The 27406-nt window shown below is 42.7% G+C and overlaps 1 protein-coding gene across 8 annotated transcripts in view; it reads left to right on the top strand.

Moving 5' to 3' along the window:
- Positions 1 to 27406, top strand: part of dab1a (DAB adaptor protein 1a) — an 83248-nt gene that overhangs the window by 49491 nt on the left and 6351 nt on the right. For 3 of the 8 annotated variants that reach the window (XM_085398860.1, XM_085398863.1, XM_085398862.1), the window contains exons 4-14: positions 345 to 443; positions 11302 to 11433; positions 16079 to 16198; positions 16656 to 16694; positions 17141 to 17203; positions 18579 to 18632; positions 22929 to 23075; positions 24792 to 24854; positions 24973 to 25069; positions 26133 to 26539; positions 27166 to 27361. In XM_085398860.1, the coding sequence (XP_085254986.1) occupies positions 345 to 443; positions 11302 to 11433; positions 16079 to 16198; positions 16656 to 16694; positions 17141 to 17203; positions 18579 to 18632; positions 22929 to 23075; positions 24792 to 24854; positions 24973 to 25069; positions 26133 to 26539; positions 27166 to 27361 (1417 nt within the window). The remainder of the gene's footprint in view (positions 1 to 344; positions 444 to 11301; positions 11434 to 16078; positions 16199 to 16655; positions 16695 to 17140; positions 17204 to 18578; positions 18633 to 22928; positions 23076 to 24791; positions 24855 to 24972; positions 25070 to 26132; positions 26540 to 27165; positions 27362 to 27406) is intronic. The other 5 variants (XM_085398865.1, XM_085398864.1, XM_085398867.1 and 2 more) reach the window with 5 other exon arrangements.

The following is a 27406-nucleotide window of genomic DNA, read 5'->3' on the forward strand; positions in this document are numbered from 1 at the left end:
TTTTATTATTAAATAAAAACTATCATAACATTTCTGACATTCTCAATAAACTAGTAATTGATATCGATCTCCTTTCACATCATCCCTAGTCGTTTTGTAGAAAGAATGCATGGTGCCCTGGTACACAATATAGTAAAGTGTTGTTTGTTGGATGAGAATAAATGAGAAACCTGCCACAAATAATTTAAAGATTATAAATTGATGCCAGTATATGAAACTCATTGCTGATTTTTCAAACACATAGTTATTACCTTTATTGACAGTTGTTGGCAACTGCATGTACATTTCTATACTGCTTCTGACATGGTTGTATGGATTGTGTTTCTGTGTGTGTGCATCCTCAGGGAATAGCTGCAGCAGCACGGTCTAAAGGAGAACACAAACAGAAGGTGTTCCTGACCGTTTCCTTTGGAGGGATCAAAATCTTTGATGAGAAGTCAGGGGTAAGTTCTGAAGCAAATTTGATTCTCTTTACTTGTGGGTCTGTGTTTGTGTGTGTGTTTGTGTGTCCGTGCACTTGTGTTTCATCTATTAATGAGGCATCTCCATAAGAGGGAGGGGCCCCTGGGGAAATCAGGAGGCCCTAATTGAAACCCTGAGAACAAGGCCTCAGTAGATGAGAGAACATGGCCGTCCCATTGTCTTCCTGTGTGCAAACAGCAACTACACTGGTTTTATATTATGCCCCAGGATTAGGCATTTTCCATCTTACATGGCTTCTTCTTTGGTTAACCGATATGATCTGTCCAGACTTCATCGACTGTTTTCAGTCAATCCCCTGGTTCAGTTTTTAGCTCTGTTTACTGTCTGTTAACTGACCCTGACTCTCCCTCTATCACTTAATTTGCTAGGCGTTTTTCCCAGTGGCTGATAAGATCTAAGACTTACTTAAATCCATGCAAAAAAGCAATAAAACAAGAAGTGTAATATTGAATTTACTGGCAAGTACCCACAACCCGTAGATATATTTGAAGCAGACGCAAGTAGAGAAGAAGATTAATGTAGTTATAGAAAGGCCAGTGTGTAGGATTTAGTGGCTTCTAGTGGAGGTTTGCATTGGAACAAATTTAATGGACCTTCCTTCCTCTTGCTTCCCAGCTCAAATCTACTACTCCTACTGTAGAAACAAGGCCGTTGCACATAACGGATTCCTTGGAAGTGCATACAAAAACATAGTTGCAGGTTATTATAATTATGACTACCATATTCCATCTATGGTAATAGGTAATGCCTATAACCTACACAGGGTTCTTTAAATGCCATTGCAGAGTAAATATGATTGTAAATCAGGGAAAATGACCAGGCTTGTTTAGGATTATTTGATTGGTGTTATTTAGGCTCAAACCTGTGGTACCTGTCATTGTATCCTTAATCAAGAACTATAATATCTACCTTTCCAAGAATATGGGTCCTCTGGTGACTAAAGTGGCCTTTTCCCCCTGTTTTCTGTGTCTAATAATGTAGAATTACTTCCCTGTTAACTCTTTACCCCTTGAAAGCCTACTAGGAGTAACCCTTAAAGAAGTTTCTCTCATATTGCATCAGAAGTTAATGAGGGTGGTGTCTGCCCTTGGAAAAACAGGGAAAATATTGCAGTGGTTGTCAAACCAAATCCTTTTTGATATTTGTTTATGTTTTCGTTAGGGGTCCAGAGGAAGTCATCAAATATTGCCTTTATGTGGGAAAAGAGTTAAATTCTATAAGCGTGTAAAAATCTGTCCCAACGAATTAATGTTGTTATTTTGAGGTGTTTGGCTGAGTTGTGCTGCAGCAATTCTTTCCATATGTTTGTTTTTATATTCATCTTGGCAGCTCCAGAAAACCAGGCTTATTTTTTAAACATAATACAGCAACTGTTTTTTGATGTGTACATATGCAGCGTGAGCTGTCTGTTTCACTGTCTGGCTCTGAGTGTGTCTGATTGTGAATGTAGACTGGTTTAGATAGAATATAAAGCTCGCCGCTCCATACCGAGCTTTAGTGGGTGACACGGTAAGCCTAAGATTTACACTTTGTCGGGAGCCGGAATGAGCTGACACTGTATGTGTGTGTACCCAGCAGTGATTCAAAAGTACCTTGTATTAGACAGGCAAGACTCAGTAAACAACGACCACCCACGTGGCAGCCATGTTGAATACAAGCACATTCAATCCTTTGTACCTCTTCTTATAACACTCATAATCCTTATCGTATTTCTCTTCTTGATGGCTCAAAATTTAGACACTGAAGGATAACAAGAGCTAAATAGAAAAGTGAGTGATAGATGCAGAAGTAGAGAGCTAGAGTTGGGAGGAGAAGAAGCAAGAAAAGTCCAAGGGGAAGGAGGAGGGGAAAAAAGGATGTGAAAAAGATAAATAGAGGAAGCGCGTGATTGAGGAGCAGAAGCAGACTGAAACAGAGTTAGAGGGATAGGTGGAGAATCAGTAAGCATATGTCAAAGTAAAGCTTTCTACAGGGAGACCTTGTCCTCTGTCTCTGCACATTAATATTAACTATAGAGATATGCTGTCCTTACTATCAGCCCTTCAACCACTCCTAATGGCAAAGGAGGGAGGGAGAGAGGGAGACGGGAAGAAAGAGAGAATGACTCTGCTGAGGTTCAGGGATCTTGACAGTCTCATTCCCCTCCTGTGCATCAGTCAGCCAGATGGGCGGATGGATGTATGGGTGAACGAATGGATGGATGGCCTCTCTCTTGGAGTAGGGAAGGTCGTGCAGGATGGAGGGAGGTGGTGCTTGAGATGGAGGAGAATAAGAGGGGAGACATTAATCTAACAGAGGGCAGGCCAGCATGCCTCTCTTCCTGTCAGCCTCTCTCTTAAAACACACACATGTGCATATACATAGAGACACTTGTGCATTACTACCCTCTTCAACCCCTCTGGCCAAGTCTCAGAAAGGAGACAATACCAAGGCAGATGAAAAACTAGCATGAGTGAATTGCTGAAATGGTTAGTTTGCTCGCTGCTCCTCAGAGAGTGAAATCAGAAAGATCAACTTTTCTGCCAGTAGAAAAGACTACAAACAACTGGCGTCCAGACAATTCAATAAATTTCATTTGGGTCTTATCAGATATATTGTCACTGAATGGACCTACCCAATTTATAGTATTATTTGGTCTGTGGGGCTAGAGGAATGAAAGGGGCTGAAATTAGAGAAGGCCATAGGATGAGCCTTGGGGGGGTGGCTGTGAATTAAGCAGTGCTTGTTTTCAATGAACAAGTTTCATCATTAATCGTTTTACACTAAGGATGAGAAAAGGTGGCAAACAGGGGATACAGGAATGTGATTTTTGACATCAAAATTTGTATTAAATCCCAACTATCTATGAACATGTGCTGACTGATGTGTGACAAATTCTTTTTAGGTTTTAATACGAAAATAGACCTATAGCCTTGTAATGTTACCAAACTTAAGCTGGTATTCGATCATTTTTAAGCATGCGGTAAGAAAACTGCTCCACTGGCAAAACACCAGGAAGGTTGTGAGCACCAATTGGAATTCGAACTTGGCCCATTTTACATTGGAAGGCAGAGGGTTAGATCAAGTTTTAGGTCAGACTGTGCCTAAGAAATCAAACAGATCTGTTGCTCTGATGTTTATCACGAACATCTTTAAACATGGTATGCAACCATCTTTCCCCACTGTTGCCTTAAAACCTTGTCAGTGTGGTTAAAGAGCGAACAGGTCTGATAAAGCAATTTCTGTGTCCCTGAACTCTATTTTCCAACAGCTCTGGCATCTGTTTGTCAAACACAACTCAGCCTTTTCACATCCAGACTCTTTCACGTGGAAGTTGAACATTGTCTGCGTAAATGGTCCTTGACTTCTTGTTGGAGAGAAGCCAGGTGGTCACAACGTAACTACAAACTAATTCACCATTAAGAATGAGGCCAAACAAGAGTGCATGTTATCCTCACTCATGCATTCGTTGTACACAAATGCAAAGTTAGCAGGAGACTCAGCAGGAGCCACAATGGAAAATAAGCCGGGTTGAAAATAAACTGGACTCGTGCTCTAAGCTGTCATTGATATGCCACCAGCTATATCACGTATCCACCATCCTTCTGTACTGATTTGTCTTTGTGTTTGGCACAAATACCCTACATTTGTGCTAAACATATACTACATTTACATAATAATATATTCTACGAGTGGGCTCCTATTTATAAATGTCACAATGAATCTATTCAAAACAAGCATTCAGACAGAAAATCACATTTGTTATATCATCATCATCCCTCTTTTCCTTCTACAATTAAAATTTAAATACATTTATTTTATGTTTGATGTTCAGATGCTTTTCCAAAACTTTAAAAAATCACTGCAGATGTGCTTTTTAAATCAATTTAATGTTTAATATGAAGTTCCCATAATAAATGTAGCTGATTAAAAACAAATATTTAAAAGAAATATAAACCACCAGTGATAATCAAAATTTCTGAAATTCCAAGTATGCAATTATTTTTCATCTGACGGAAACTCTTTTTATTTAAAACAGTGGACTCTCTTGATCTACAGTGTAGAGGTGGGCACAGGATGCTGCTTTTTATTTTTTAATCAAATGCAAAAAATAGAAAAAGACATGTAGGTTTATGCTTTAATCTTAAAAAGTACTTTAGGAAAAGATTAGAAAAAAGGGAAATCCTTACACACATTAAGGATTATATGTGATCTGATTGACACTGGCCAGGGGTGGGTACACATCACAAATCACACACCAGTGTTAATTCATAGCTTGCCTGATTTTAGCATATTAGAGGGGTTATGTCTGTCAGAGCATATCTTAACCTAATTAGTTTTACTTTTATGCCCAGCTTGGCCACAGTAGTTCAAAATCTGTTTCATAAAATATGGTTATAGTCACATCTTTAGTGCCTTTAGTTGAGGAAAAAAACACCTCAGTATTGTGTCCTTTTAATTTCACTTACATGATCCATTATTTTCAGCCAATGCATGATGAACTGTGCGTATATAGTATTAAAATTAGTATCATGCTTCTTTCTTTGATTCTATATTCATACAGTTTTCTGATGTAGTGACCTTAAACCAGTGATTGCGAATGAAAGTTTGCTACACCCTGTGCTCTGGTTTATTAATATTAGGCGCCAGCACTTTTTAAACACACCTACAGAGAGGCCACAAGTGCTCTGATCATTTCAATCTCCTGCTGTAGCTTCAGCCTTTATTCTATTATGAACAGAGTAGTGCAGGTGCATGGCTACGGCCAGATAACATGGCGCCAGATCTTCAGAATGTACTTGAATTTACAAAATAATACATAAATAAAAGTTACACGATTTATATGCATTCAATTTATTTACTTGTCCAACTTGGTGGTTGTGGAATAGCTGAAGTCTATCCCAAGCTGTTACAGGGTGAGATGTAGAACTCCTGTCCATCACAGGGCTAGCATAGAGAGACAGACAATCACTCACACGCAAAGATCCACACACAAGACTAACCAGTTAACCCAGCATGCATGCTTCTCAGACCATGCTAACCTAAGTCAGCTCACCGTGATTAATGTCTAACAAAGGAAAAATAATGGCCTTTCTCAAAAAATACGCTCAAAAAGTAAAAAGTGTGCTACTTTATTCTATATAGACAAGCTAAACTCCTAAACTTCTGGTCTCAGATTTGCTTAAAAACCTTTCATCTAATTAGAAATCCCAGTCTTCAATTAATTCAATACAAAATATTACATAGAGTGCACTATACAGGTCATCGGATGTTCAAGATGGGCTTTACGTCTACCAACAACTGCTCACACTGCCAAACCAATTCACCGGACAATTATATCCACGCTCTTTGGTTCTGTCCACCAGTTCAGAAGTTTTGGCGCGAGATATGTGAAGACTTATCGAAGTGTCTGAAATGTAACATTCCAACTTCCCCCTTAGTGTGTTTGTTGGGCAGCTTAGATAATGTCACTTCAGAAAAGAATATCGCCCATATGGTTTTCACTGCCCTATGCATAGCCAAGAAAACAGTCCTCATGAACTGGAAAAATAAAAATAATCTTAATTCTAACCAATATAGAAATTATCTATTAGATTACATTAGTCTTGATACAGCCTCTGCCACCACATCAGATCAATTGCTCTGGGCTCCTTTGATCAGCTCCATCACCTAGTGGGGGTGGGGGGTCATAGTTTGGTCCCGCCTTCACTGTTGTGATTGGTGTGGGGGTAGGGACAGGCTTAGGGCGTCGGGGGGTTCCCCGGAGGCATCTTCCTTGGGGGGCTCAACCCGGGGTAGCGGTCATGTCCGGTTAGGGGCTCTGTTGGCTCTCCGGTGACTGTTTCCTCGCGGCTGCGTGCAGCGGGGCTAGGGGAGGGTCTGTGCTGACGGACGTGGGTTACTGACCTGGTAGCCTGGCTGCCCCTGGGTGGGTCCGGGATGGGCGTGAGGTTCTGGGGGCGCTCCGTCTCTGGGCTGGGACCCGGACCGGGCCTCGGGGGCTTGGGTCCTGGTTGGTGTGTTGCCGGGGTTGTGGGCGGGTGGGTGCATGGGGGCCCAGCCCTGGAGCAGGGTGCCGCCGGTGCGTCGAGCCACCTGGGGGGCTCTTCAACTGGTGGGGGAGATTGTCACATCTTGCAGGAGCTTTCCTCTCCTCAGGAGCTCCCTCTGCAGGAGGGGGAGATACAGGAGAGGTGGAGGAAGATCTCAGCCTGGGTGTTTATTGTCTTATGTAGTCTGGAAGATGAGTGGATGGTGGGGTGGGTGCAGTTTTCTCTGTGGTGGGGTTGGGTGGACTGTCCCGGGCTCTGTGGGGCGGGGTGGCGCTGCTGCACTGGGCCCGGTCTGGATGGGCCTGGGCCCCCTTTCCCTGGCGGGTCGCGGAGTATGGGGGTGCCTACTGGGGTCAGCGGGGGAGCTGGCCCCAGGGAGGGGTCACTTGCCCCTCCCTTCCTTCCCTCCCCATCTCCAGCTGCCTCCCTCTTCCCGCTCCACCACAACCACCCACACATGCAGGGCCTTGGAGTAGGGGTATGTCACCAGGGTGCAGAGGAGGCTACCCCCCCCCCCCCCCCCCGGTCCCCTTCTGGCTGCCTCTGCCTCAATTTTATCCCACAACTTAGACATTCACATTACTCACACTCTCATTACACATACATATAGGATCTTGGGGGTGGGCACGATACACGGAGTCCAAAGTACCATCAGGGTGTACACCCCACCCCTGGCATCGTTGCCCACCTCTCAATTTTAAATACACGTAGACATTGAGGGCTAGCAGGAGGGACCATGCGCTTACCTGCTGCTCTCTGGCAGGTAGCTCCATGCCCTCCTGGGTTTTAAATGCACCTTAGAACACACATGCATCAACATTACAATGAGCGGGTGGAGGGAGGTTCGGAGTCTTCTCTCACCCCCGTTCTCTGCGACCTGCTGGAGCAGGGGGGCTAGGACTAGGAGGAGGAGTTGGCCGTCCGACTGCGGTCTGGAGTGTGGAGCCTTCCTGCTGCTGCGGAGTCGGGGCGGTCTGCCTCCCCCCACCGCAGGGAAAAGGGAAACACCACCTGGGTCTGGGTGCAGTTCCCCCCTCCAGGGGCGGGGGCACCTAGACCCGGTTTGTAGAGTACGCTTGGGGAGTGTGATCGTGTGTACAACGTCTCTTTATGTCTGTCTCCACGTTGGTTGAGTGTGGAGTGAGTGCATATGAGAGCATGAGGGTGGGAATGGATGTTTGTATCTGTGTGTGCCTGTATGTCTGTGTCTATATGTCAGGTTGGGTGTCAGGCGCCACCTCTCTGGGGACATCTCAGGCCCTCCAAGGTTTGGAGGCCTATCTCCCCCTACCACCACTTCCCCTGCCAGTGGCGGACCCCCTCAGACATCGGTGCGTTGGTGGTTCTTTGTGTCCGGGGATGGGCGTCCAGGTACACACCGGCTCACTCCTTGGCGGCCGCTTATCGGGGCCTGGAGCCTGGGGCTCGCTCGGGCCACTTCGGAGGTGGGGTGCCCCCGGCCTCTCGGCCTGGGGCTCGGTCACTCAGGCGCAGCTGGCTGCCGGCGGAGCTCACGGGCGCGTCACTGCAACTCCCCCTGGCTTCTGCTCCGCGGCTGCTGAGTGAGCCCTCATCTGGGACTCTCCTCAGCTCTTTCCGGGACAGTGGCGCAGCTGCCCCTCTGTTGGTCTTCCTTGGTCTCTTGTGTTCTGGGGGCCTCTGGATGTCTGGAGTTTTGATCTCCTCCACACCTGCTTCACGCCCTGGAGGACGGGGCTGTGGCCCCCCCACACCCTCTAGCAGATTATTACATGAAGGAACCTTTTAAAAAAACAAAAAACAAGCGCGTCCATGCTCACAGGTGTACACACGGGTGATCACACCCACAAACTACACCCTTTTTGGCTCCTACCTCAAAGCACACTGTGTTCTGTTGATCTTATGTGCTGCACAATAATGTTTAACATTTAGTATTTACTGTCATATTCCCATATATCATTGTGATGTTGTTTATTCTATTACTCTTGTTCTCTTCTGCTTGCTTTCTTTTTTCTTTCTCAGCAGGTGATCCAGGTGATTGATATATGCATTTTTTTTTCTCTGCCCGTTCTGTTGGTTTTTGTCTTTTGCCCTTCTCCCCCGTCCCTCTTCTCAGCTGTTTCTCTTTCCCTCTTTCTTTCTCCCCTTCTTTCCCCCAGTCAAGTCTGTCCCGTATTCATTAAGTGAAAATAAAATAAACAATAAAAGGTGAATCAAATGGACCATTACGGCAAGGCTGGGATGGTCAGTTTGGTAAAGTAAATCCGTTGGGCATCTTTCTTTGCCTTTAGACAACAATTCTGATGGCAAAAGAGCCAAACGGGACAGGCCAAAAAAAAAAAAAAAAGACAAGCTAATGGAGTTATTTCCATGTTTAATTCAGTTCAAATATTGTTTCACACACGTATATTACAGAATAAAAGCAAGAAATAAAGAAACCTGGGTTAAATAACCAGACCTGATTTGAATCTGATAAAAAAAAAAGCTAATTAAATCTTTAAGTTTAACTGCTAATCTCCCATCATGTTGTTCCTACTGGCTTAAGGCTGGATGGCCTCCACAGGCCCTTTGATGATGTCTCCCCTCCAGGAGAGAGAGATGTGACGATCGGAGATATTAGAGAGACAGTATCCTGCTGTTTCCCCTCTTCACTCCCAGAATAACAAGGAATATCTTGGTTCAGTGGCCAGCAACTGCTGAAGGGCATGCTGTCCACAGTCCCTCAGAGACACCGACGCTGTGTGTGAAAGATTGTGAGACTGGTACAGCACATCAACAGCGAGAAAAGCAGACCTCAGACCCAGTGTCAACTCTTTGAATCCACCTGTTTTTACGCAGTGTTTGAGCATCTATATCCAACTAAAGCAGGCCATGTTCAAAACATTAGATGACATCAGCCAGTATATAAGCTGATAAATGAAAATGAAAAATTAAAGAAATGGGAGAAACACACGTTATGTAATTTATCCACCAGAGGACAGTTATGGCAACACACATCCAGCTTATCCATGCAGAGTCAGGCAGATTGGACAAAGTAATCCACGACTACCTGTGATAAGAAAACAATGCTTTTAAGCAGCATTGTCACATTGTTTTTTCTACCCTTTTCTCTAGCATGACACTACAAAAACATTCAAACCACCATAAAAATGCTAGTAACAGTCTTGTTGGCATAAATGTCTCATGAAGTGAAATCAAGTGTTGAATATTTCCATCATTAGTTTTGGAGCTTCAGTGGTGTTTTGACAAAATTTGAAATTATATGTGTAAAGTTCAATTTGTCATTTCCTTCCACGACCAGCATTTTAACTTGTTTTACCTTTGTGAGTAGAGTTTTGATTTTATTTTTCTACTCTAATTAGAGTTTGGCAGATATGTCAGATAGAACCGAGGTCCGCTACTTTATCATAACTTATTGAATCTTCCCATCCGTCCATTTGGACGGTGGGAGGAAGCCGTCTTCCCATTGCACTAAATTTTCTTCTGAAAGGTGGCACTTTCACCTTTGTACTTGTCTTAGATGTCAAGCACACAGAGAACCTAAAACCAGAAAGGGAGGTCAGTAATATGTTTTTAATGCTAAAAAAGTGACGTTAACTAGACCAAAGCTTCTGTGAACGTTTTCAGCTTTTTATTAAAAAAGCTGGTATTGATTATATGTATTTTTCTACTGTCTAAGCTCTACTTGCTACCAAGACAAAGTGAAGCAATTGAATTTATGCAGTCATTTAATTCTCTGCCCTCTTTGTCACCGCACCACCCACCCAGAGATAATTCAATAACCTCTGCAAATGAGCTCTGTGTGTGTGTGTGTGTGTGTGTGTGTGTGTGTGTGTGTGTGTGTGTGTGCGTGTGTGTGCGTGTGCGTGTGTGTGTGTGCACATGTACATCCTTAGCTGCCAATTTCAGGTCAATCAGAGGTGATAATAACAATCATTACTCCAATTATTAAATTTAGAAGACATGACACACAGAATGATTATCTGTTTCTGCTGAGGTGGTTGGTGTCTCTCTGTGTGTGTTTGTGTGTCATAGGTCCCGTGTTATACTAGTGTCACTCTACTCTGCCATGTCGCACTTCTGGAGTAGCTTCAGAGAGAGCAGATGTGTGTGTTTAGCCTCTGATGTATAAGGCTCCAACCCCTAGCATGCACTCAAGGGCTACTGGGTTATTATGTTGACTCTGTGTCTCTGCTCCCAGCATGCATCTGGCATAGACAATAACAACAAAGCAGACATTTAGTGTGACTAACAGAGGGGCTATTGCATATTATGCTGTGAATTGTGAGCGTGTGTTTGTGTTTGTGCGTGTTGTGAGTGAGGGCACAGATGAAGTGATCAAGTCGACAGCTTGCCGAGCTGTGATTGTCACTGATCCCCCCCTCTGTCCTCGGGAAAAACAGTGCCATCTGCCACGGGGCACAGGCAATGCCAGCTTGGCACTCCCCACCCAGACTAAACTAGAGAGGGCAGGGGAGCTAGAAACAATTTAATGTAGGATACAAGGTCTCCGTGTGACTGTGTGTTTTTGTGAGTATATACTTAAGGGGGTTTACATGAGATGATTATGCTTCCCACATGGTTTGGAAGTATAGATGAGTGCATCCTAACTTTCAGTTACTGGTTTGGAGCAGACAGTTAAATTTTTAACAAAGAATAAATAAACTTGCTTTTTATAAAGACGTAGAGTCAGTTTGCTTCTTATGTGTTTTTAAAACATATATATATATATGTAAATACAGGGCTTTTTGTTTGCATCTTTACAATTTAAAGCTCATCTGTATCATTATGTCATTCCCTGCTACAGGTCCTCCAACACCACCATGCTGTCCATGAGATCTCTTACATTGCCAAGGACATCACGGACCACCGAGCCTTTGGCTATGTCTGCGGAAAAGAAGGGAACCACCGCTTTGTGGCTATCAAAACCGCGCAGTCGGTTAGTATTTATGTACATTCAGTCCAATAAGCGGAAAATGAACCCAAACCCCCACCTTTCACCTTCACCATTTTCTGAGCTCTTCCGACATTTACATTTGGAAATATCTAAACTAGTGCTGTCAGCGTTACTCTCGTTAAAATGACGTGAATGGGGCTGGACAGCGCTAACGCGTTAACGAGCTAACCGCGCTAATGCATTGATGCCTTGCAGCCCCACGCACGGGGCGATCAGCACTAACTCGCTAATAGAGATTTGCCGCGTTAATGCAGTTATGGCGTTAATGTCATTTTAATGAGATTAACGCTGACGGCACTAATCTAAACATAGTAAATAAGTGATGCTGGCCAGTGCTGATGTTACAGTCCTACTCCACTGTTATAGCTTGAAGTCTTTGGCGCTTCTGAACTGTTGGTCATGATTTAGATTTTCTAAAACTGAAAACAGAGCCCAGAGGATGTTCAGTATAGTTTCCTCTCACCCCGCATGAATAACAATATGGTATTTTATGGATTTTTCATCCAACGACACAAAAAGACGTTGTGTAGCCCAGCTCTCTTTGTGTTTAGGTTAATTTATGATTCATCAGGCTCTTTGCTCAGTAACATGAACCTCTTGACATTTAGATAAGGACCCTTGAATACCAGCTCATGTCGCTTTGTGCTGTTCATCAAACAAACTGTTTACCGAGTAGATCTGCAGCTTTAGGTTTTGTGTGTTCAGAACAGCGCAGCTTCGGTTCTGCGTCGGCATACTCTATATAATATTGAGTACTTCTTTCAGACCTTTTATGATTGTTGCTGCTGTTGTTGTATGCGCCTGGCTTGTTTCGTCTGGATTCAGCTGGCTCTCTCTGTAGCCATATTGATTTCCCATAGTGAGTCGATGAGGGTTTGAGTGTGTGTCACCAGCCCTAATGGCATATCCATCCTCCTAGGGCCATGAACCGTGGCTCTTTGACTGAGACAGATATGCGCCAGTCTGCACTCACAAATACAGCAGCCGCATTTCCATTAAAAAACAGTTGTTCAGAAAATGTTACCCTGCGTAACAGTGAAGCACAACGGTAAGTTCTCATCCGTCAGCTACGCTGCCTTTTGCCTGATGTGTGCCTGAGGAAAGGTCATAATTATGTTTTACTTCCATTTTCAGGATTTGAACCAGCCATCACTAACACTCAGACTATTAGTTGTGGAGCAGACAATAAGAGGGATGGAGGCACAGAGCTCATGGCCGAGGCTGTAATTGGAAAGTAACTGCTTTGATGTGAATTAACAAAGTGTCTCTGTTGTCATGAAGACTAAGACTTAAAGATGTTCCGAACAGGCCAATTTAAGGTCGCGTTCAAAAGTAATTGGCTTACCACTCAAATCAAAGTCTCAGGACAAGAAAGACATGTTTTATTTAGCCAGTTTTAGTGAAGATAGCAAGACTCTAATTGTGAATAGAGGATTGTCAGTCATTGTTATAACTTTTCTAAAAAAGTTGCAGCTGTAATTAGCATGACTCGCTTTGTTGTTTCAAAACCTAGGTTTCAATTTGTAGAGAGGCTACAGAGAGTTCAAATGTAGTTTAATGTATTACATAATTTATGACACAGTAACAGATTTAGCCAGTAAATCCTTTATTTTGAGCCCATAGAAATTATTTAAACAAAGTTAACAACATGAGTCTTTTTCTCTAAGTAGTCCACTTTTGCACATCCTCATTTTTATTTTTCTGATCATTTTTCTAATGCACATGCTTCCTCGTGTAAATTCTCCTAAAGGTTTTCAACATGACTTCCAGATTTAACGATTTTCTGAATTTCATAAAACAGAAATAATTGAATTGAATTTAGACAAGACAGGTTTAACAAAAATCAGTTCACCAAGAAATACGTTCAGGAATATCCTCAAGATATTCCGCTAACAACCAACAGCAGAATTCAATTTGGGCAATGAGAGTGAATCTCTTGCATTAATATTTAGTAGAATTGGAGACTCATCTTCTGCTCTAAAATCCTGATCCGGGCAGATTTTATTAGAACTGTGTCTGCAGTAAAAGTCTTTATCGTTACTTTTTGTTGGAATCATTTATCAGGTTTGCCGTAGGCTATGAATTAGTCATCTGTGCTGAACTGAGGTTATCTCATCTCTCTGGTCCTATGAGCAGGCCACTCCTCCTCAAAGTTTTCTGCATTAGCACTTTTAGAATTCAGTGATTTTCTCTGCTCACTCTCTTTTCATACCTTGAGGTTTTGATCGAGGAAAAGCAAAAAAGAATGGGAGAGAAATCACAAGAGAAAGTGAGGATTAGAGCACGTATTGTCAAATGTAAAACGGATCTGAATTTAAAAGAGTGACAGTATGTTTCAGTGTTGGCTCAGCGGGAGAGAAGTTTACCCCAGCGTGTATGTCATGTGCCTTATTCGGCTCAGAATATCTTGCAGAAAGCCAACACTAAAATAGAACTACATTTTGCACAACATTCAGTCTATGAACTCTGGCTGCACTCCGCATAGCTCCAGTCAATAATTGATTAGGTTTGAAAGACCGTTGTACTATAAGACTCTTTGTTATTGCGCTGTGACAGTAGTTATAGGTTGTGAGTCATCTCGCTGGTTTGTTGTCACCACTTTTGTTCATTCGAGGAAAGAGGTACAAAGGTAACACAAGGCTACAATTTTTGCTGCGTGAAGCAATAGATCATGCAGTGACTGTGTTCACCCCCTGCCCGTTTCCATGAAAGTGTGCAGACAGCAATGTCTTAAACATACTTACGTGTTCTGAGTTACGTCACTTACGCCTCAAGGTCAGTGTTTAATTACTTGAAGTGGCACAGAAAAAAAAGTGGCACAGAATTTTTGGCATCCTTCCCACTGTCGCCGAAGCACTTGCTCATAGCGGTTCATATGATTGTTGAGGTTTTCTCTGTTGTATTATTGTAGGGTCCACCTTACAATATAAAGCGCCTTGAGGCGACTGTTAGAGGTGGGCGGAACAATCCAAATATCGATAGTGTCGATACCAACTCTGGTATTGGAATCAGATCGATACTAGCCAAATAGGATTGATACTTTGTTTCAGTAAGTAGCCCACTGAATTGTGTTAAATTATAGATTTTGGGGGAATTAAACAATACACCTCAAACACGCACTATGAAACATGTCAAACAACAGAATTTGACCCAAAACGCTTTGGAGAAGTTGGAAGATGTGTTTTGTTGTGATAACTAAGTATTATAGAACGTAAAAATCAGAGTGAGTTAGTGGTGATGAGCCGTCTCTTAAGTCATCACACACTGTCTCCCGAACATAAGCTGCCTTTACAGGTTAAAAGTATCGGTACTGGTATCAGCACTTGGTTTACTTGGTATCGGATCGATACTAAAATCTGCAGTATCCCACAGCACTAGTGACTGATGTTGTGATGAACAAAATTGAATTACATTTTTTCTTATTTTTATACTGTGAAAAGATTCCTGAAAAGCTAGACAATTAGTCTTTCTTCTGTTACAATTTTATTTGGGCAATTTAAATTATGAGGGTGTATTCTGCTGGATCAGCTTTCTGTAGGTAGAAGTTGAAGTATAATCAAAGAAGAGCACTTTGTGTAATATATCTTTGAGAATGAAAACTTGTCAGATCCCGTACAGCAGTTTCTAATGCCTATTCTTTTTTTTTCTTTTTTTTAATCTCTACTATGTATCTACAGAATTACAAGTTAAATCTACAAGGAGCATTTAAAATGTTGCACGACTCTGTCTGTAAAATGCAAAGAAACCTGATTTTTATCCTAGATGACTTCTCCTTTTAAGTTAAATCACTCTATGGTCCTGTTCTAACCAGTTGTGCTTGTTTTCCTGCAATGCATACTGGATGTCCTCTAGTGTCTAGAAGTGGTGGCCCTTTGATAAGTCTTGGGGAACCACATCTAATTAGTTGGCACCACAATTCAGGTGTTTCCGGTGAGTGTTGTCGCTCACATGGTTCAAGACATTACAGTAGAGCCTCAGTCTGGAGGATTACCTCAGAGTGCACAACCCTGTGAAGGTAAAAAGCAGAACCTGCTCTTGGTCACACTCCTGACTGATGTGCTTTCTTCCACCTTTTACTCCAGAAACAGCTGTTCTGTATTTGGGTCACAGTCAGCGATCAGGGTCTCTTAATGGGTCATGTCAAACTCACTCACATCTTCACGGAAAGCTTCATAACTCAAAAAGAAAGCTCAGTAGAGACACAGAAGAGGCCTCTTCTCTGTGCATGTTTGTCAAATTGCAAATGCAAATCTGAAAAACTTGCAAGGGTAATGATCAGAATCACCTTTACTTGTCTTAAAAGTCAGAATTTACTAAAAAAAGTTGAAGAGAAATGTGCACTTGTTAGAATTTAAAGCAGGGTGTGTGATAAAGTGACAGTGAGATGGGACAGATTAAATGTTTTGGCCTGAGGCCTCTGCATCATTAAAGTGAATGAGGTGGTATCTTTTTCCGCACTGTTCATGTCAGTCTGATCATGGCCTTAAACTCCTGTCGTGAAGTTGGGCAGGGAAATTAATCATCACATAACGAGAATGAACATGCAGTTCTTGAGTTCTGATCGGTGTTGTGCTCCTGTTAATGTGTGTGCCTGTGTTAATGGTTGGATAATGTGTCCTCGTCCTAGGCTGAACCTGTGATTCTGGACCTGCGGGACTTGTTCCAGCTTATCTATGACATAAAGCAGAGAGAGGAGAAGGAGAAGAAGGCCCAAAAAGACAAGCAGTGTGAGCAGGCGGTGTACCAGGTACTCTTCTCAACTCTCTGGTATTTTTTTTTCTTTTAAACAATTTCCTTAATCATCTGCCATAAGTATGATGAGGTTCATGTGAGAGACTCTTGACAGATGAGTCAGGTAAGACTTAAAAAAACATCAAAGAGTAACATACGGAGCACCCACTTTCAGGTTTCATCAGTGGTACCATCTGCCCATTGTGCTTATTCACCTTCCTCTGTTCTGTCTTCTGTACGTCTCCTGTTTAATTTTCTCTTTATCTCGCTGTCTCGCTCGTTCTCTGATGATTGCCAAATGATTATCTGAATGCTGGGAAGCCGCTATGTCTCGCTGTGCTTTCCGCCTACTCTCTCTACTTCACCGGCTTAACTCTCCGCCTCTTCCCTCTCTTCTGTCTTCTCACCCCTGCTCCTCTCTCCTCCCCGTTTGATCTCTCCCTCTCTTTCCTGCTGCCGCCGCTCATCCGCAGACAATACTGGAGGAGGATCTGGAGGACCCTGTCTACCAGGTAACTTCTTGACCAATCCCATTGCTGCTGTCACCTGCTGCATTTCTAGCCAGTCAGCTTGCTCCTCTGTGTGTGCACTGTGGGGAGACAGCTCCTGTTTGGGTAGATCTTCGTAATAAGCACAACACACGCTGTTTAGGGGTTTGCCGATGTATACAAAGAGACAGTAGGAAGCACTCATATCTGTGTGTTCGTGAGTCTGTAGCTGTGGGTGCATGATTAGCTGAGAGATGTGTTTGTTTTCTCAGTTGCTCTGGGTATTTATTACTGCTTAAAGCCTCCTCCGTGTGTCACTGGGATCTCTTCTTCAACTGCTTTTTAATGAGAACCTATTGACAATGCTGTTTGACTAATCACCTCTGCAGTTTTCTCTCAGTTTCTTTATCTTCCAATTTCCCTCCTGCTTCTTTTTCCCCCCTCTCTTTCCCGTGCTGCTGACGTTGTAGTACATTGTGTTTGAGGCGGGACACGAGCCCATCCGTGACCAATCAGAAGAGAGCATTTATCAGGTACTCACAAGCTCATCTTGTTTGCTTGTGTCTTATGTAGCTTTAAACTACAGTTACTGTGGTTAATCTGCTGACAGGGAGTTCCTAAAAGCGTTTAAGCTACAGAGATTTAATCACCTATTTACTGTCCAATCGGTACAAGCTGCATTACTCTTTAATGGGATAAATATACTGTGGCCTGCTCATAGAATTAATTGCCGTTTTTACACATGAAAACAGCAATTGTAGATACAGGAAATAAAGACTTTAAGAATCTGAGGCAAACAACCAGCCAACACTCTCCAGAGGGCCCTGATAGCTAAAGCTAGCTACTCCTGGGAGATGAGGCTTTCTCTGGGTGCACTCCTCAGAGATGTGGGTAGACCTCCGAGGGATAAAGAGGGGGAGGGTTGGGTGCGCGTGGAGGGGATGTGGAGGTTATTCCTGTTGTGTGTGTGGAAGGAAGACCCCTCCTCTTTTTCTCGCCTCCCCTCCCTCTTTTCCCAAGAAGATGAAAGAAAGCGGGGGAAAGAAAGATTAATCACCAGCCTCTCGTTTGATCTTTAAATAAAATGGATTGAAATAGAGGGAGCGCTGGCGCGTGCACAATCGTACGCAAACAAATACACGTACAAACAAACCCCCACACACACATCATGCGTAAAAAACGTGCGGCTCAGCCAGCCTCCAGCCACAGAGGAACTAATGTATGAATAAAGATGGCAGCTTCTGGAAATAAACATGTGAAAGAAGTAAACAAGGCATTGAAAGGAGGAGAAAGAATGGGACAGGCTGTGCTAGATAGATATCCACATTTTTCCTCTGTGCTATTTTTTGTTTTTCATTTACCACTCTGATTAGAGCACATCCAGCTGGGGAAGAATAAAACTTTGTTTCAGGCCTTGTGCCACTGTAGGAGAAATCAAACCATAGGAATCTCAGGATTCATACATATCAGCATTTTGCTATCGCTGCTCATTGTTTCTTCTCATTACACACAGACTCAGATCTATCTGACTGTGTGACATAGAAATATTACATGTCTCCATGTGTGTGACAATGTGAGTTATTACATGTCTGTGGATGTGATAAGCTGCCTTATCCATTCTTTATTAGAGAGAGAGAGAGACCATCGCCACAGGCTGATAGTCTTCTGATTAACCTAGTAAATGAGTTCTCACTCAAAAGATTTTAATTCTGATTATCCCTGCACACACACAAACACTTTACTAGTGATTGATATGATTCCAGGAGAGGCAGGTTACAGGGTTTTGTGTTGCCATCCAGTTTGTCGCAGTGCTGGAACAGTGATGAAGTGTAAAGTTTTATTGCTTAATTACTCCAGAGGTAACAGGCTCTCTTGGCTGTTCTCTGAATCTATTGGTCGATTGTATAGGTTCCCACCAGTCAGCAGAAGGAAGGGGTCTATGACGTCCCAAAGCGACACCCAGTGAGTGACCGTGTGTATGCCCGTGCCCGACCTCCCACCCCCCTCAGCCTGCCTCCCCCTCTCAGACAAACCTCTCAGCTGTCCCACGTGTTACTCAACGTGGAAAGCCTTTCTGCTTCAGCGCTCTCCCATCATGCGGTCATGTGGAAGCTCTAATTTCGCATTTTATTCTACTTCCTTTTAATATATCTCCCACACAGTGATCAGTATGTCTAATTTTCCCCTGAGAGGTTTGCTGGGATCCAGTGCCTCATGCAGTGTGCTGTGCTATTGTACTGCTTGTGCTGTAGTTATGGTGGCTGGTGCCGTTCTCCTCGTGCCCCGTGGTGCCTGCTCCTTATGGTTAACTGGGATAATGTGTGTGTTTGGATGTTTGTGTCATGTCAGCTTTCTCAGTGAAGCATGCTTGGCTGTGGTTTGGCCAGTCATGAAGCTTGCATGATGTTATCCCAGACTGCACTGATCACGTATTTTGTCACTGTTATATTTTCGTAAAAATGATGTTATTACGTCTGACTGTAAATGTGCATGATATCATATATTTAAAATATACTTGAGCTTTGTTGAGCAGTTTTTCACCCTGTCTGTGCCTTTTGAGTGAATGTTTGCAGTGGAAATCTGTATTCCTGTTTGCGTGTGTACATGCAAGCCTCTGTTCACACTGCCGGTAGTTATAATGAAAGATGACCTTGACCACTGTCAGGCTGTGCTATACCTCAGCTGCTCTTTATCTGCCCATAAAGATGGAAGTTATATTGCGGCCTGATTTAATCTACTAAAATCTTCACACTCACAATAATCAAGCTGTTGATCCTGCTGGTGTGTGTTTTGGTTTATGAGTATTTGAGCTTATATTATTTGAACACACACTCCCATTTAGCTCTAATTATTTTGTAGAGCTCACCACCAGTGCCTGAAATCTCTTTGTGTATTCCACTGCTGTAATAGATTGCTAAACTGGACTCCTCAACGTCACTACTGGCAGTGACGATCTCACTCTATGAATTTTGGTAGTCTTGAAATCAGTCTCGCAGTTTTCTGGCTGTATATTATCCCCAGATTTAGTAAGAAGCTTACAGGCACTATAGTATTTCTGTTCTCTCCTCACCCAGCCCACAACACATGCTGTTATTTGGATTGCCTTTGTGTTGGCAGGTGTCTGAACGTGAACAAATCCAATATTTCTCTCTTGTTGTGCAACCAATTGGGCTAGTCAGTCCATTGTGGCTTAAATAAACCAGATTCAAGTCTTTTGTGCTTCCCAGTCAGTTGGAATGTGAGCATAGATCACAGAAATATAAATGGACCAGAGAATTTTTTTTAATTTCCTTTGTGGCAGACAACTTGTAGGGTAATTTGCAGATACTTTCATTTAAATTAAAAATAAAATCCGGGCATCAAAGGGTTAAAAAGTGCTGCTGCGCTGATCTCTCTGTGGATTAAATGTTTCGAGCATGTTGCTCTTCAGTCAGTAGTGTGACACCAGAAGTCAAACTCTAGCCATCTTATCATATTGTAAATATATGCACGCTCCTGATGTCCAAGTAAGGTTTATTTATATAGCACTTTTAAGACATTAAGGTGTTAAAAACACAGTCAAAATGAACACATCTGAATCAAGTAACACACACAAAAACATGACCCTGTCTGAATATGATTTTTTTAAAGGATACCACAGAGTTAAGGGTGCAAATTGAGAGAAGTAAGCTGTTCCACAGGTTTGGAGTTTACAGCTCTCATTAGTTTTCAGATGGGTACGTGGAATCACAAAAAGAGCTCTACCTGTGGATCTACAGATCCAGTTTGGTAAATATGGAGTTATTATGGTGAAAGGAATTTAAGGGAAATTTTATGGTTATATGAAGTGACAACTTGGTTTTCAGTGTTGCTAAAATAAAGTTGAAATAATGTGTAAACATAGACATTAAGATGTAATCTTCTTATTCTGCTGTCTATGGCAGAAATGTTGGTAGCTGAGTGACCAGACACAGCAGCAGGTTTGTTATTTGTAGTGGATTCAATATTTATTTTATTGACAATAGAAATTCACCGTCCTCTCAGAGGGACTGACAGTAGACAACAGTGCAACATGACATCGATGTACACAGTACACCTAGATGAAATGATCTCATCGGCTGAAATGTGACCTCCTGTCTAAAGCAGTCTCTTCTCTTGTTTAATCTGTCACCGTCTTAAATGATGGCAAATCAATAAAACACACACACGCACACATAAAGCGATTCCAATCTACTGAGCCCTTGACCCTCTGGGACCTGAGCGAGTCTGTTGAATCAACAGCAGCCCTCAACACCTTAGAGTTCACATGCAGAGGTCAGTGTATTTCCACCACACATCATGGCCAACTCAAACACTGTACTACCTTAAAAGAATATGACTGTAGACTGCTTATAAAAGATGGACAAGTGATTACTTGGTGACTTATTAGTAAAACACAAGATTGCCGTTAATAAAACTGAAGTGCAGACTTTGTGCTGTTTGTATGTTAAGCACACAGAAAGGCATATTTTTTGTTAGGTAATTGCAGTTATTATGAAGGGGGAAATGAGTGATAGAAACCCGAAGTAGAAGGCTGTGAATGTGTTTATTCCAGTGTTAAAACTGGGTATTTTAACACTGGACTTTAAGGAGATTGACTCACTTTGGTATCAACCTGAATTTGAAAGTTGCAGAACTGCAGATATTGGCACTCATGCATTGGCTTCAGTAGCATGATCAGTGACATCATCACAAATATTTAGCTTGTTGTTGATTTTGTGGCATTTGGAACAAGTATTCCCAACAGGGAAGATGATGGAAAAACTATCCAATGGCAACACTCATAACACGGTTGATGGGCGTTTCTTCTCTGCCTTCTTTATTTATATATCACCAAACAACTGATACTGGCATACATATTGGTCGGGCTCTATAAATTACATTGTGTGTGTTTGTGTGTGTGGTGGCCTGTGAGACAGAAAGGGAGAAAAAGAGCTCTAAAAATTAGTTATTGTTATCCATTGTGTGTCCGGTTGTGTTATGAGTTTCGTTGTGTGTGTGTGTGGCTTTGCGTGTGGCAGGTCAGCAGGGGTTTTTTTTTGGTGCGTGCCAATGTGATCAGTCACATGGCAGGGGATCAGCAAGGTGGTGTTAATTAAAGGGGATGCATTAATTGTATGCAGAACACATGTGCACAGGTAATTACTGTTTCCCTAGAGACGGCTAATTGATAGGTGGCGGCAGTACTGATAAAGATAAAGGGCCAGGCAAAGAGATGGCGAGAGTGTATAATGGGCGCAGAGGGATAATTGGCAGGGCAAAAGAGAGAGAGGGTGGTCAGACTGGGAAAGTGAAGGAAGAAAGATGGAGAGAAATAGGCAGCAGCAGAGTGGAGCTTTAAGTGATGAACACAGCAGATCCTGCATGATTTAAAATATGCTCCACCCATCCAAAAAACATCAGATGGATTAAAATTTAGATTTTTAATAAAAATTAATATGGTTAGTATTGAGCAATCTGTTATTGTTCTTTTCACTGTCAACTATTGCTGGCCATATCTCATGCTTTCCTGCAACGAAAATAATACATTCACGATTGCTGTCATTCAGTGAATACTATAGCTCTGCCAGACCAATCTGACGTCATTTTTTAGTGCCAGTGTTGGTGAAAGGAACCGCAAAGCCCATCACTGTGCTGTAGCCTACAAAATGTAGTTGTTTTGTGCAATCAGATTGGAGTGCAAAATACATGGGAGTAGTGTGTTGGTATGACCCTTTCACATGTCTTATTTTCCCCGGCTATAGGTTTTTAATGGCAAATGGGCTTTTTCCAATTATGTACTCCCTCACTGTGCTCTCACATGAAGCATGTTAGTTAAACCAGCTCTGTTTTCTATGTCTGCCTGCTTGTCAGTCTCACATTGTGGTTCCTGACGCATGGGAGCAGGCTTTACAGAAACACAAATAGGGTTTAAACCCCAGCTCAGTGCTGTAGTTTAGACAAAAGGTAGGGATGATCTTTAAACCTCTTTAAATCTTCACTTGGTCTAAGTCAGACAAGAAGAACACTGTTCTGTGACTGCGTGTGTGTGTGTGTGTGTGTGTGTGCGCGTCCGTGCGTGCGTGTATGTGTGCATCACTAGAACACCTGCAATCCATCATGTTCCTCTCTTTAAAGAGACTCATTCCACCTCCCTCTGTCCTCCTCTTTCTCTCAGCGTGTATGAAAGATAACTAACATGTTTGTGTGCGAGAACATTTTCATCCCACCTGCCATCTAACTCTGGGGTTGTGATTGCAGAATGGACATAAAAGAAAACCCCACCACCACCATCACCATCATCAACATCATCATTCTCATGAACAACCCCTTCACCAAGAACAAACCGAACAGCAGCAGCAGTCGCAGTCACATATGATAGACTTAGACCTGGATATGGTGACTCAGGTAAGTTGTTACAGTATACTAACATGCACTTTGTAGTTCAAACTAATGCAATGTTCAAAGCTCTAAACAGGGAACATACTGTCCTGAGCGTTAGTTGCCGTGAACTACTCTTTAATCACGTCCTCAGATGATCTTTGGTGTTCGCATCCTCGTCTGTACCTCCAACTCTGTTCTTCTGTACTCATAAGTGACCCCAACTCTTAACCTCTGTCATTTATGAATAAAACATGCAACCTTGTTGTTGCCATAGTAACCAGGTTCAGGCAGGAGTAAAGTCAAGAGCCGCATGGGTGCACCCATGCATTCATGCCGCCGTGGTGTCCATGTGTGAAAGAGGACAAGCCAATAGAATAGAGAGAAAAACTCTCACTTAGCTCAGAGCGGAGGTCCTTTAAGGGCGGAGTAGACGTAAAGGTCATAGTGTCTGTCAGAGAACTGGTGTGGGGGTCAGCAGGGTTAGCCGACAGCAGCGGTCATCGCGGCTCCGAGCACATTAATAAAGCATTCATAACACTATGATAATCACAGCAACCTGACCTCACCAACCCGCCGCCGCACACATAAAGAATATTGAGCGAATGGAAACTGGACAGAAGGTCTATAAATATTCAACTTCCTGTGCTGTTTGAACACTCTCTGCAGTACATTTTCCCCGTGCATGTGGTTTCACATTAAAGAACATCAGCACGGGCTCTGTCATTGACGAATGATTCATTGATGAATGCCAGAGGAAATTTATTGTAAAGTTAGAAAAACTCTTAAAATGTGTTCTGTGAGTGGAAATCCTTTTATCAGTGCCTGTGAATGCACTATTTTGTCTATCTTGGATATCTGGCTTATCTTGTTGATTCCATTTTGTCTGCTTTGCTAAACTCTGCTGCAGCCGTAGTATATATTACAACTTCCTATCCCTCTTAGTAAAAAAAAAAGCCTTCTAGACTAATAATGTAAAACACCATGCTCACAGATCCATTTTCTGATATGTGTAAAAAGAACTTTGTGGTCTATGCGTGACCCAGGAGAGTGAACAAAAGGGAAGATATTCTAAGAACATTCATTATCTCTAAAGAATTTATCTGCATCCATGATTTATGCTAATCTCTGACCATGTGTTCAAGGCTTAAATTCCTTTATCAACTAAAAATAGACTATCCTTCACTTGCCACCAGCCTAAAGATATTAATAATGTGCAAAAAAAGAGGCAGATACTAAAGTGAAGGATCATGTGAAACTGTGAAAGGAAACAGAGTGGTACAGAACCAATCCGGATTGAATACAAAGGCTGCTGTCTCCGATAGTTATTCCCTCTGGGACATACCACATATCTTCCACAAGAAGGAAACATTAATGACTTGTCCAAAAGACGACGCTGCTACAATAATGATACTAGAGGGTGTGGTAGTCTGCTTTTAGATCCACTGATGGAAAGAATCTTTATCTGAAGCAGATGACAAAGATTGTGATAACTCCTGGTAGGTATGCCATCATAATCAATCATTTCATCTCATTATCCCATCTCTCCACACCCCTCTTTTACCTCTTCTGTTGCTGCCAAAGTCCTCAGGTAGGTAGCTCTAACATACCGAGCTAATGTCGCGTCGCATGCGGTGTATGATGCACGTTGCACTGGAATGTAGAGCGATTCAGAAATTGCATGTAGTCTAATATTCCCGCGATTGTGCCTGACTGCTATTATGCGCTTTCTCTAATTCTCAGAATATCAACCAATTAGAAATTTTTGGAGACATGTCTACGCCTCCTGACATCACCTCTCCATCTGTGAGTAGCCGTTATACATACACAGTCTGTGATTTACATCTTTTGAAATAATACCGGCATCTCCACTGAGTTGTCTCCTTTTCGTTGTCCGCCTGACCTCCAACCACAACCTGCACAGACTCCCGCCTCTCCAGCCAACACCCTGGACCCCTCACAGGGCTTGCAGCCTCCCACGGAACTGTTTGCTCCCTTCAATCCTGCGTCTGTGCCCTCAGGTAAGACCTTGTTTACGTTCTGCTTAAATACAAGGCTTCTAAAAGCCAGTGGGTAACAAGCTCAGCAGGAGAGACATGAAGGCAAACTGGAGACTAAGAAGATTCAGATGCAGGGGGCATCTGAAGAAGAGAAGAAAAGGGGTTGTGCTGAAATAAATATAGAGCGATGGAGTAGAAGCGAAACGTAGGCGAGAGAAAGAGGAGAAAAGGTGGCATTGGTTGTGTGTTGAATATGAAAAGCATTATTATCCCGCGGCCTCAGATGCTGCTGATTTACTTGTGGCTGAGCCAACTGCGTCAGACGGGGGAAAGTAATAAAACATGCCGCGATGATTGTAGTGAAGACTTCTTTGTGCACAGAGCTACTGTGTATTTAGAAATTGGTATAAAGGTTTTGCATCTCTTTATTCACTCCCCTCATCACCTCTGCTTGCCTCCTCTTTTCCGTTCTCTGTGCATGTGTCAGAGCAGCCAAGGTTAAATGTCAACTTTCTCCACTGTAGTTAGCAAGCAGAGACTAGAACCAGGAGACTAGTGAGTGTGAAATACGAAACAGCTTTTACTGATGAATCTGAGTGATTTTAATGAGTGTGTTGAGTTCTACCTTTTCATAATGACTCTGCCTCATTCTGGAGGTAATTATAATAGTTCACCATGACCACTGTTTGCTGCTACAGCTACACATGTTTCTTTTCCAAATATTTATTTATAAGTGACTTATGTATGTATGTATGTATATATATGTATATATTGTACTATTCTTAGTTAGCGTATTGTCTGTCTTGTCTTAATGTTGGTTTAAAATGGAGCACTGTAACAAAAAATAATTTCCCCCAGGGATCAATAAAGTATTCTGATTCTGATTCTGATTAAGAGACACTGCATTAGCCGCGGGCAAAAGTAGGGCAGCACTCTCTGGTGATGCATGTGCAGGTTTGTGTGTGGAAAAGCAGGCTATGCACTGTGGATATTCGAATCACTTTCTCTTTTGTCTTCTTTTCTTACTCTTTTAAAATGGCGCAGAAAAAAATGAAATAACTTATCTCAATCCACTCACAACCAGGTTATGTGACGATGGGAGCAGTACCTCCTGGCCACTGGTCCCAGCAGGCTTTTGCTGCCCAGACTCCGCTGGCCTTCGGGGTCCAATCTCCTCTAGGCCCGGTAGCCCAGGTGCTGCCAGGTGGCCAGCCTCTCATCTGGGGCCAGGCCAACATCTTCCCTGCCACCCAGCAGCAGTGGGCAGCCATGGCAGCAGGAGCCTTCCCCCCCACAGCCTACCTCCCAGCCCAGCCTGTGGGCACCCTGCCCGCCGCCATGTTCCAGACTCTCACCCCCGTCACGACTGTGACTCCAGCTGGCGAGAGCCATTCGAGCACTGGAGCCAGCGCTTCAGCTCCTTCCCCTTCAGCATCTTCGAGTCCACAGCATGGGGAGAGAGGAAAGAAGATGGGAAAGGAGATGTTCAAGGTGGGGAACTGATGAATACAGAGACGATTTTTACAAATAGTCTTCATAGTCCCATTCAAAATAAAAACTAAATATTAGTTTTTGCTCCTTGAATAATTTATCACAGTTAATTTTCTAATTTAAGTATTTTTTTAGAGTTGCACTATGTCTGGGACCAGTTTTTAATTGCTTGGGTAAGTCTGAAACAAGCCTTAGGGTGCAAAGAGTCATAAAAGTGGGACATGTAAGTACAAATGGACAGTCATACATATTTGGGTTGTATTTGATCATTTTAGCTATGTTGAGCAAATTAGCCTCATTTAACCCTTTAAAGGCTTCCAAAAAATTACATTTTTGGAAATACATTTTGGTTCACATAGTTAGGCCACATACAAACACATCAAAAATGCACATTTTTTCGGATTCAACTAATCTGTAGTGAAAATACATACATATTCATATCAGAATTTTTCACTTGTAAAATCTCATCTATGAGAGAACATATTTCCCCAATCTGGTGGTGTTTTCATCAATAAAAAGGCTGCAAAACAGGCAGTGATTTGTACAGTAACCTGAAACAAAGGTCACTAATTGATTGTCCACACTTTCAATGTTAACCTTGCTGACCAGTCTCTGTCTTCCTTTAGGATTTTCAGCTGGCGAAGCCTCCGGCCATGCCTTCGAAGAAGGCTGATCAGCCCAGTTTAACAGGAACCTCAGAGGCGTTCAGCACTTACTTCAGCCGTGTGGGCACTGCCCAGGACACAGATGACTGTGATGACTTTGACATTTCTCAGATGAATCTGACACCAGTCACCTCCACAACACCATCCACCAACTCCCGTGAGCGCTCTCTCCGTGTCTGTCTGTGCTGTGTAACACGCTTTT

Source organism: Rhamphochromis longiceps, linkage group LG23 (assembly GCF_057381845.1).
Source record: "Rhamphochromis longiceps isolate RC_006_pf linkage group LG23, R_longiceps_female_GT1.1, whole genome shotgun sequence".
Taxonomy (NCBI): domain Eukaryota; kingdom Metazoa; phylum Chordata; class Actinopteri; order Cichliformes; family Cichlidae; genus Rhamphochromis; species Rhamphochromis longiceps.